Raw genomic sequence first — 9,843 nt, 5'->3', positions numbered from 1 at the left:
TATTAATGCCAAGTGTAAACGCAACCTAGTTGTAGCACGTGTGTACTGAATGGACAAGCTGTTTAACATTCCCGGCATTTAAGCAATATTTAAAGTTTTCAACGTTCATCTGATCGTTATAATGCGTTTTGGCTTTCAAATCGCAAACATTGTGACCTGCAACTGGTTCCCGGAAAAGAAAAAAAAAACTTGAAATGACATAATAGCAAAACAATCCAAGCAACAACACACCGCTATGTTTGGTGGAGTTCTCGTGATTGCATGCTGTAACATAAGCTAAATCAAACAATTATTGTTTGATTAAAGCTAAATAAAACAACTATTATTATTATTACCTTACTGACAGCCGGATGAAATAAAAACTCTCAAAACAACTTTAACAGGCTTGCAAACGATACTTTTATCTGTACACCATAAAGGGCAGCTACAGAGACGAGGCGTGTTCTCTCTTTGGCGAATCAGTGATGCTGACACTACAGTGAAACTAAAAGTGAAACAACGCTGGTTTGTTTGGGCTTGGTCACTGGATAAGGTTTTCCCAGAAATCGCCCGTTTAACGTCAACTCAGCTATAATCGATTTGGGCGGATACTGAAAAACAACCCTGCTGCTGTGGTGAAGACCTGTTCAGTGCATAAACGGTTCAGTGCGCTGTGAGAAGTAACGCGGAGGGAAAGAGAGAACATTGGTAACTTTCATCTCTTCATAAAGTATAAGACACGTTATAAATTTAGGGTCATGTAAGTGAACTTTCTTTTATTTATTTTGCATTTATTAAAAAATGAAATATTCAAAATCAAATGTAATTGCAAACTCTTATGAGAGATCAGTGCAGACATTTTATTAGGTTACTGTTAATATAATCAGTTTTTATGGTGTCCATTCAAGACTTATTTTTGCAAGTTTCACATTTTATTTACAATGAGTTTTTTTATTATTGACATGTATTTTTAATTTTGAATTACACATTCTAATTAAGTGAATATCTGAATAACTATAGGCTACTGGTTAATTTGAAGAATTGTTTAAAAAAAACATTGGCTTTGATATCTGTGGCAGATAAATAACTGTTCCTATGAGTCAAAAAAAAATGTTTTCCTTCAGAGGGCGCACGAGGGCTCGGAAAACCAATAGAACCACATTCAAATCTCTGGACATTTTCATTCCTTTATAATTCTGACTCGCATGTATTATTGCTGATATAGGCTACAGTATTATTATTAATAAAATATTATAATATTGTCATATAATTGTACTATTATGATGTGGCAGTTGGCTAAATGAATGTGGCAGTATTTGTGGCCTCTACTCATAAAAGTCTTAAAGGGTTAGTTCACCCAAAAATGAAAATTCAGTCATTAATTACTCACTCGTCTTGTTCCACACCCGTAAGACCTTTGTTCATCTTCCGAACACAAAATAAGATATTTAATAACATCTGATGGTTCAGTGAGGCCTGCATTGCCAGAAGATGATTTTCTTTTTTAAAAGCCCAGAAAGCTACTAAAGACATATTTAAAACAGTTCATCTGGCTACAGTCGGTCAACCTTAATAATATAAAGCGACAAGAAAACTTGTTGTGCTCCAAAAAAAAAAAAAAAAAACGAAATAACAACTTTATTCAACAATATCTATTGATGGGCGATTTCAAAACACTGCTTCAATTACGTCTGCGCATGCGCATTAGCTTGACCCAGCCTGAAAAATACCGTTTTTTTTTGTCATGATTTGAGCATTTGGAAAACAAATGAGACAGTTGTTGTTTGATTTGATTGATGATTTCAAATATGAAATTTAATCGTAAGGTTGTTGAACAGTTTTGGAGAATTTGATGTTTCCCCATTCAAAGAGATAGGAGCTGCATGATGCCATAGACAGTAAAAGAAATGATGATGCCCAGGATGCCCGAGAGGCGTTTCAAAGATGGCCGCCGAGTGAAATGACTTGTCTTAAAGAGACTTTGCTGTGTCCGAAACCGCTCCCTATCCACTATATAGTCCAATATATCGGGTGTCGGCCATTTTGTAGTGGTGTCCGAATTCTGAGTGAACGACTTCATTCCCTACATTCGTTCACTACTTTATACCCACAATTCTCTCTGATTTCGAGTGTACATTCCATGTACACTTGCTGAAGCACTATTTCCCAAAATCAAATTTTTTAACCTTTTTTTTTTTTTTTTAATCATTACTTGAATAAAACCTACTAAAATGTAGGGGGACATTATTATATAGATGAATTAAAAAATGAAATTATATTAATAAAAAATATTATTTTTATTATTAAAATATTATGTAGGCTTTAAATCAATTTAATGTGTTTTACTAACAGCAATGTGTTTTAATAATGTGTAGCACAGTTAACTCATTAAACTTTAAAAGATGATAATTTAGTGGATGATTTAAAAAAAATTCGTTAATCATAGGTAGCGTATTCAAATCATAACGGTCGCCTGAGGGCGCTCAAAGACCACGTAATCTGTGAGCGTGAGAGTTTCTAACAACTTTATTAAAAAGGATAAATACATGAAATTATGTAAACTTGTTCATGTGTATTTTTGTTTGCAGTATTTTATAGTATTAAATGATTATGAACACATTAAGCATGACAAAAAAAAATATACAATCGATTAAACTACAAAGCTGGCACAGAGGCATGTATGATTACAAAATGAAGTCATTATGATTGTTATCGTTTTTAACATTGTTTTATAATGTAAATAACATATAGGATAAAATTGTTTTATTGCGTGTCGAGCCGTTTCTGAGATAGATATCTCCGACGCGCAGTGTATACGTCAGCGTCCGAATTCATTCACTTCATTTCGTTCACTCCATACAGATATAGTGCACTCAAATGCCATACACTATATAGGGATTAGTGAATGAGTGAACGAGTGAGCGGTTTCGGACACAGCTTTTGATCCGAACCACTGATTCGAAACAAAAAATTTTTAAAGCTTCAAATCTTTATGAAGCAGTGTTTTAAAATCACCCATCACTATAGTAATATAAAAAAATTACCCAATACTGTACTAAGTTTTCTACAACTATAGGGTATATACTACAATACACTACAGTTTACTGTAGTAAAAACTAAAGTATACTACAGTATTTATTATTTTATCAGTTCATTATAGTTAATACTACAGAATGCTGTAGTAAATACAAAGTGTTGTAGATACTTTGGTTCAGTGGTTCAAAAACTTTACTATAAATTACTATAGTATTTTTTCATGTAGGTGCTTTTTTAGTAGCTTTCTGGGCATTAAAAAAGTAAATGATCTTGCTGGCAGTGCAGGCCTCTCCGAGCCATCAGATTTTATCAAAAATATCTGAATTTGTGTTTGAAGATGAATGAAGGTCTTACGGGTGTAAAACGACATTAGGGTGAGCATGTGAGTTTTAAGAACAGAATTAACTGGGTAAGAATCAGCAAGATGAACAGGTCTCTGGTGAATGAATGACAATGACTTGCCAGGGAGCATTTCATACTATATTTGTACAGATAAAATGAGTTGTTAATGGCTAACACAGAATGTAAATGATACAATATATTTGAGTGTCCATAAAGAATTAATTGTTTTGAGTTATTTTGCATCTGCAGGTTTTTAAACATTGTTTACAGCAAACAAATTATTATTTTCCCCCTTTAGCAAACAGGAAGATCTAGAGAGAGTCAGCATGTCTAATTCCAGACTAATGCCTTCCCCCATTTGTTTGGTGGAGAATGTGAACGGATCGCTCTGCGTCTGTAAGGGTGCCATTGAGTTCCTGAGTAGAATCAAGGAGCCGGTGGTTGTAGTGTCTGTGGTGGGACTCTACCGTACGGGGAAGTCCTACCTTATGAACCGCCTGGCAGGACAACAGTCAGGTGAGAGAACCGTCTAGACACGCCAACTTAATGTGTGAATATTAGCTACATCATGCTAATAATAATAATAAAACTGTAATTGTCTCAGGCTTTGCTCTCGGTAACACTATTGAGTCGAAAACCAAAGGCATCTGGATGTGGTGTGTCCCTCACCCCTATAAAGAAGGACACACTCTGGTGCTGCTGGACACAGAGGGACTCGGTGATGTGGACAAGGTGAGGACAAGGAGCTGCTGACTTATTAATATTGTTATATGGTGGATTCTTTGATTTTAAAGACACTGTGTTTCAGGGAGACTCTAAGAATGACGGCTGGATCTTCTGTCTGGCTGTTCTGCTCAGCAGCACTCTGGTGTACAACAGCCGCGGCACCATCAATAATGATGCAGTGGAGAAGCTGCAGTATCCTTTAACCTGCAACGTAACCCACTTCCTTTTTCAAATATACATACATTATGCAAGATGCTGTTATTTCTCAATGTGCTGCAGCTATGTTAGTGAGCTCGCTGAAAAGATCAAGATTAGATCAGCAGAAGCAGCAGAAGAGGAAGAGGAAGATTCAAAATATGTGATTTTCTTTCCATCATTCATCTGGGTGGTTAGAGATTTCACCTTGGAACTGGAAATTGATGGAAAGAAAGTGACTGAGGACGAGTACCTTGAGTTTGCCCTCCAGCTGAAGAAAGGTATTTTAGATAGACATACTGTAAACATCAAACACCAGTATGTGAATGTAAATTAATGGTCAGTAAATATTAACAACAACAAAAAATGTTGACACAATCTTCTTTGGTAAAATGTGTTATTTTCTCCATTTAGGTGTAAATAAGAAAATCAGTGACTACAACCTGCCCCGTCAATGCATCCGAACCTATTTCCCATCCCGGAACTGTTTCGTGTTCCCATCTCCAGCCTCGCCTGAAAAAATGACACACTTAGAAAGCTTGGAAGAACGGGACCTTGTACCAGATTTTCGGAAGGTCACAGGTCGTTTTTGTGACCACATCTTTGACAAGAGTTTTGTGAAAACACTAAAAGGAGGACACAAAGTTACTGGCAAATGTGAGTGTTTTACCCAATAGTTTAATTTATTGGGACATTTTAGTGTTCAGACCCTAATCCTATCCATCAATTTCCAGTTCCAAGGTGAAATCTCTAACCACCCAGATGAATGATGGAAAGAAAATCACATATTTTGAATCTTCCTCTTCCTCTTCTGCTGCTTCTGCTGCTTCTGCTGATCTAATCTTGATCTTTTCAGCAATCTTGATCTTTTCACAAACAAGGCCTAAGCCTAGTCCCAGACTAAAAAGCATTATTGAACTGGTTTAACTAAAAAAAACTTGCACTGACTTGTCTTAAAATATGTCAGACATGTTTTTTTTCTAAGACATGTTTATAAAAGCAACTTTACTGTCCTAACTGAACTAAGGCCTAATCCTATCTTAATCTAAACCCTGTCTTGTCTGTGAAACCAGATTTAAATTTAAAAAGGGAGTATTGATGTGTTTGTGTGTGTTGTCAGTGCTCGGGAATCTGGTGCAGATTTATGTGGATACAATCAGCAGTGGGAAGGTGCCCTGTCTGGACAATGCAGTGGTTACTCTGGCAAATCTAGAGAACCAGGCAGCTGTTCAAGAAGCTTTGAAAGTGTATCATAGTGGGATGGAAGTGGTAAGGATAATTTCATATATTTAGTTTTTGAATATTTTTGGGTTTGTTATACGTATAATGTTAAATAATTTATACATAAAAATACATATACTGTCTCTTAACAGCAGGCAATAGTTTAAAGAGTTATACATTTACCATGATAATATTAAGTAAATAAATAAAGCTCTGCCTTTGTTCACAAAGTTATTCTTTTTATTTTACTAAACCGATTTAAGTACAAGAATTGTTATAGCCATTTACTGACAAAGCATGCTGTTCTTTGCAGGTGAAGAATAAGTTCCCAGTAAGTGTGGATGATATTTCCTCAGAGCACCAGAAGTTCAGCAGTCTGGCCACCGCTGAGTTCATGAAACGCTCCTTTAAAGATGAAAAAGGAGAATACCTAACAAAACTGGTGGTGAGTTTCACATGCACAATTTTGTGCACCCTCATAATAATGTAGCTATATTCTTAAATATGCAAAGGCTTGTTAATTTGATCATTATGCATTATTTTAATTTATATTTAGTATTTAAAATTAGTATTTAAATATTGTCTTGTGTCTGTAACGTGCTGTAACATGTAACTGTGCAGGTAAAACCTCACTCCCCTGATCTCCCAGAGTGACTGACACGGATCATTATTTTTTCCTTAAAGGATTAGTTCACTTTAATACGAAAATTACCCCAAGCTTTATTCACCCTCAAGCCATCCTAAGTGTAAATGACTTTCTTCTTACTGATGAACACAATTACAGTTATATTAGTAAATATCCTGAAGCATTCCAAACTTTATAATGGCGGCAGAACCAACGAGTATGAAGCTGAAGAACGTGCATTCACTCTATAAACGTACTCCACATGGCTCAGGGGATTAGTAAAGGCCTTCCGAATCGTTTGTATAAGAAAAATATTAATATTTAACTAGCTATAAAGTAAAATATCTAGCTTCCGCTAGACTGCCTTCCGTATTCAGCTTACAAAAAAAATGTATGTAGTTACACTTTTTTAGTAATTTGAACATTGAAGGTGTGGGACGTAGCATAAGTGTTTTGAACTGCGAGAGTTTTACACTTTCTTCGTAAGCTGAATACAGAAGGCAGTCTGGAGGAAGCTAGATATTTTACTTTATAACTTGTTAAATATGGATATTTTTTTACACAACTGCATAACTTTGCTTCAGAAGGCCTTTATTAACTCCCCGGAGCCATGTGGAGTATGTTTATAATGGATGGATGCACTTTCTTCAGCTTCATGTTGGTCCTGTTTACTGCTACTATAAAGCTTGGATGTGTCAGGATATTTATTAATACAAGTCTGATTGTATTCATCAGAAAGAAGAAAGTCACATTCACCTAGGATGGCTTGAAGGTAAGTAAAGCTTGGGGTAATTTTCATTTTAAAGTGAACTAATCTTTAATAATAAATATCTCAGCTATGGTAGTATAACAGACTTTGTCCAGTATGTATATGTGATCTATGTATGTGTGCATTTATATTTAGGAAGACATAGATACATGCTACTTAGAGCTGCTGGAAGAGAATGAGATGGCGTCAGAGAGAAAGTGCAGAGATCTGCTGAAGAATCTGTTCTCTGACATGAATAACCGGCTGCAGAATGGAGAGTACAGTCAGTCTGGAGGATATGAACTCTACTGCAGAGACAGAGACACCATCGTTGAGCAGTACCGCAGAGAACCCAACAAAGGTGTATCGGTGAGGACACGTTCTGTCTGTGTGTTTTTATGAAATGGTTCTATAAATGTGCTCTAATACTAATATATATGTTTATGTGCAGGCTGAGGCTGTGCTGAATGAGTTTCTGAATGAGCGAGGAGCTGAAGCAAACAGCATCCTCTACACAGATACAAAACTCACTGAAAATGACAAAAAGATTCAAGGTAAATCTTTACCTATCTTATGAATAGTTAATTAGGTTGTTTGATCCTGGAGCATTTGTAATTAAAAATGCATATTTATTTAAATTGAAACCAAACCCAAATTTTTAGTCAAGAGCATCTCCAAGGCATCTTTTAGTTCAGGTTCTGGAGGTTTTGTATGAATCATGTTTCACATCATTTCTTTCTTTTTATCTTGACTGACAGAGGAGAAGGAGAAGAATGCTCTGCTGGAACAGAAGTGCAAAGAGGAAGAGGAGAAACGCATTGAGAGTGAACGGATGGTACATGCAGAAAGAGAGCGGCAGGAGGACCGAATGAGGCAGATGAAGGAAAAGTTCAAGCAGGAGATGGAGCAGCAGCAGCAGGAGATGGACAGAGCCATTGAGAGCAAACTGAAGGAGCGGGAGGAGTTGCTAAACAAAGGCTTTAGGGAGAAAGCTGATCTTATGGATGAAGAGATAAAGAATCTTAAAAAAGAAAAGGAAGAGAAAAGTTCTGGCGGTTTTATGAAGGATTATGTGATGCCTATTGTTGGAGCTGTTAAAGAAGTCCTTCCTGCCTTCCTCCAATACAGGGTGCTGATGAAAGGACTCAAAAAATACCCCTTATAATACTGTTAAATTACAAATTGATTTGTTTATAGTTATAGCTTATGAAACACAATCATCAGTAGGTTTCTACTTACTTGGATTATATTTAGTTTGTTATTGAGTAGTTTCCTAGTTCACATTCTTACAGTGTACACAAAAATGATGTACTGTGTTGCTGGTGATGGGAAAATCCATAGTTTTAAGCACTGTAGTATGACATGTAAGTTAGCCTGTATTTAGTAGACCTGAAGTTTGTCTTTGGATGTAACCATTGCATTTATTAAACAATCTGTTATAATCATTAAATTCATCAGATTAAAATGCATTATTATTTTACATGTAGGTTCATACATCTTGAAGCTGTTGTCGTCGTCACAACCTCCTTTTCTCCCTTTTTCCCATTTTTTTGGAGTCAGTTTGACTTAGAAGCTGATGTAAACAACTTATACACTCCATTTATTTTTTTTAATGAACAAGGGAGAGGATTCAGAATACAAGAAATGGCCGCATGTAAAGTTTGAATCACACCATCATGGCATAAATTTGAAGGCTAAACTGGAAGGTTAATTTTTCATGCGTTTTCTCAGGAATTTCTAATTGGTTTTTAGAATAGCTGTTTATATGTGTGTAAAATAAGGTATGTGATGAACATTACTTGGAGAGACTGTTCCACAAAAACTACACAGTCAAACCTCAAAACGATGTATTGTTGGCACAGATTAGACAGAACTTTGTATGCTTTGTATTAAAACTTTATCCCCTGGTTTTAGAGACAAGGTGCCTTAATCCCAGACTAAAATATTTTAACTGAAAACAACTTGCAATGACATATATCTTTAGTGTCATTGTTTTGTCTCCAGATGCTAAGGCACATTTAAGCAACTTAAGTGTCATAATTGAACGAAGACCCAATCCTGGCTTAATCTGTTAAAAATCGGGGCTAAGTGTAATACCATTTTACTACATAATTTCTAATTAATTTTAATTATGTATAATTTATGGTTGTAAATTCTTACACTGAACCTAACTGCAACCAAACGTCATCCTTTAAAAGTGTTTGGACTTCAGTTTTAGAGTTTTCTCTGTCAAAATCTGTTTTACTTGGATCTACTTAATAGGTCTTTCTGACTTTTAAGGTGCCCTAGAACCTCTTTTTAAAAGATGTAATATAAGTCTAAGGTGTCCCCTGAATGTGTCTGTCAAGTTTCAGCTCAAAATACCCCATAGATTTTTTAAAAAAAATTTTAACTGCCTATTTTGGGGCATCATTAACTATGCACCGATATGTAGGTTGCGGCCCCTTTAAATCTCGTGCTCCCCGCCCCGGAGCTCGCGCTTGCCTTGAACAGCATAAACACAGTTCACACAGCTAATATAACCCTCAAAATGGATCTTTACAAGATGTTCATCATGCATGCTGCATGCATGCTTCGGATCATGTGAGTAAACTTTTTATTTGGATGTTTACATTTAATCCTGAATGAGTTTGAGGCTATGCTCCGTGGCTAACGGCTAATGCTACACTGTTGGAGAGATTTATAAAGAATGAAGTTGTGTTTATGAATTATACAGACTGCAAGTGTTTAAAAAATGAAAATAGCGGCAGCTCTTGTCTCCGTGAATACAGTAATAAACGATGGTAACTTTAACCACATTTAACAGTACATTAGCAACATGTTAACGAAACATTTAGAAAGACAATTTACAAATATCACTAAAAATATCATGATATCATGGATCATGTCAGTTATTATTGCTCCATCTGCCATTTTTCGCTGTTGTTCTTGCTTGCTTACCTAGTCTGATGATTCAGCTGTGCACATCCAG

The 9,843-nt window shown here is 35.8% G+C and overlaps 1 protein-coding gene across 2 annotated transcripts; it reads left to right on the top strand.

The window, feature by feature from the left end:
• The first annotated feature begins 240 nt into the window (after positions 1–240).
• On the top strand, positions 241–8,322 carry LOC137002591 (guanylate-binding protein 1-like). Of its 2 annotated transcripts, none has more exons than XM_067362343.1 (11): positions 241–687; positions 3,656–3,873; positions 3,962–4,089; positions 4,166–4,275; positions 4,363–4,559; positions 4,693–4,935; positions 5,399–5,547; positions 5,813–5,944; positions 7,029–7,241; positions 7,324–7,426; positions 7,631–8,322. In XM_067362343.1, the coding sequence occupies exons 2-11, from the start codon at positions 3,684–3,686 to the stop codon at positions 8,035–8,037; spliced, it is 1,872 nt and encodes a 623-aa protein (XP_067218444.1). In that variant the 5' UTR covers positions 241–687; positions 3,656–3,683; the 3' UTR covers positions 8,038–8,322. The 2 variants fall into 2 exon arrangements, with proteins under 2 accessions (XP_067218444.1, XP_067218443.1); XM_067362342.1 differs by having other exon boundaries at positions 241–739.
• The last annotated feature ends 1,521 nt before the right edge of the window (positions 8,323–9,843 follow it).

The sequence above is a fragment of the Chanodichthys erythropterus genome, chromosome 16 (genome assembly GCF_024489055.1).
Source record: "Chanodichthys erythropterus isolate Z2021 chromosome 16, ASM2448905v1, whole genome shotgun sequence".
Lineage (NCBI taxonomy): Eukaryota > Metazoa > Chordata > Actinopteri > Cypriniformes > Xenocyprididae > Chanodichthys > Chanodichthys erythropterus.
The sequence above is the reverse complement of the archived record's forward strand: the minus strand, read 5'-3'. Positions and strand labels throughout refer to the sequence as shown.